At 66.8% G+C, this 328-nt stretch overlaps 1 protein-coding gene across 1 annotated transcript in view; it reads right to left on the bottom strand.

Annotated features, from left to right (window-relative positions):
* Positions 1-14: 14 nt before the first annotated feature.
* RELT (RELT TNF receptor) overlaps positions 15-328 on the bottom strand; it is a 4,612-nt gene continuing 4,298 nt past the window's right edge. The window contains exons 6-7 of the mRNA XM_035890181.1: positions 298-328; positions 15-207 (exon numbers count right to left, since the gene is read on the bottom strand). Coding sequence (XP_035746074.1) covers positions 15-207; positions 298-328 — 224 coding nt within the window. The remainder of the gene's footprint in view (positions 208-297) is intronic.

Here is a 328-nt window from a genome sequence, read left to right as displayed (position 1 = left end):
GGGAGGGGAGGCACTTACCTGCCAATGGAGAGGATGGTGACCTCACCGGGGCGACCCCCAGGTTTGGGGACCTTGGTGGCACTGAGCGATGGCAGCTTCTCAGGCCACTTCTTCTGGCTGCAGCGGGTGCACGGGGCCGGACCCTGCACCGTGTGGAGGTGCTGCTGGTGCCGGCAGGCGGGGGGAAACTGAGGCAGGAGGTGCAGCCTGGGAAGGGGGGGGAAGAGATGCTGTCAGCATGGGATTGGTCCCACCATGGGGGGGTGCTCGATGCAGCCTTCGGAGGGGGGGGCTTACTTATTTGGGGGGGCACAGCCCGGGGGGATTG

Source organism: Egretta garzetta, unplaced genomic scaffold (genome assembly GCF_000687185.1).
Source record: "Egretta garzetta isolate BGI_Z169 unplaced genomic scaffold, ASM68718v1 scaffold232, whole genome shotgun sequence".
Classification (NCBI taxonomy): Eukaryota; Metazoa; Chordata; class Aves; order Pelecaniformes; family Ardeidae; genus Egretta; species Egretta garzetta.
Note: the sequence above shows the minus strand (reverse complement) of the source record. Positions and strands in the feature narration are given on the sequence as shown.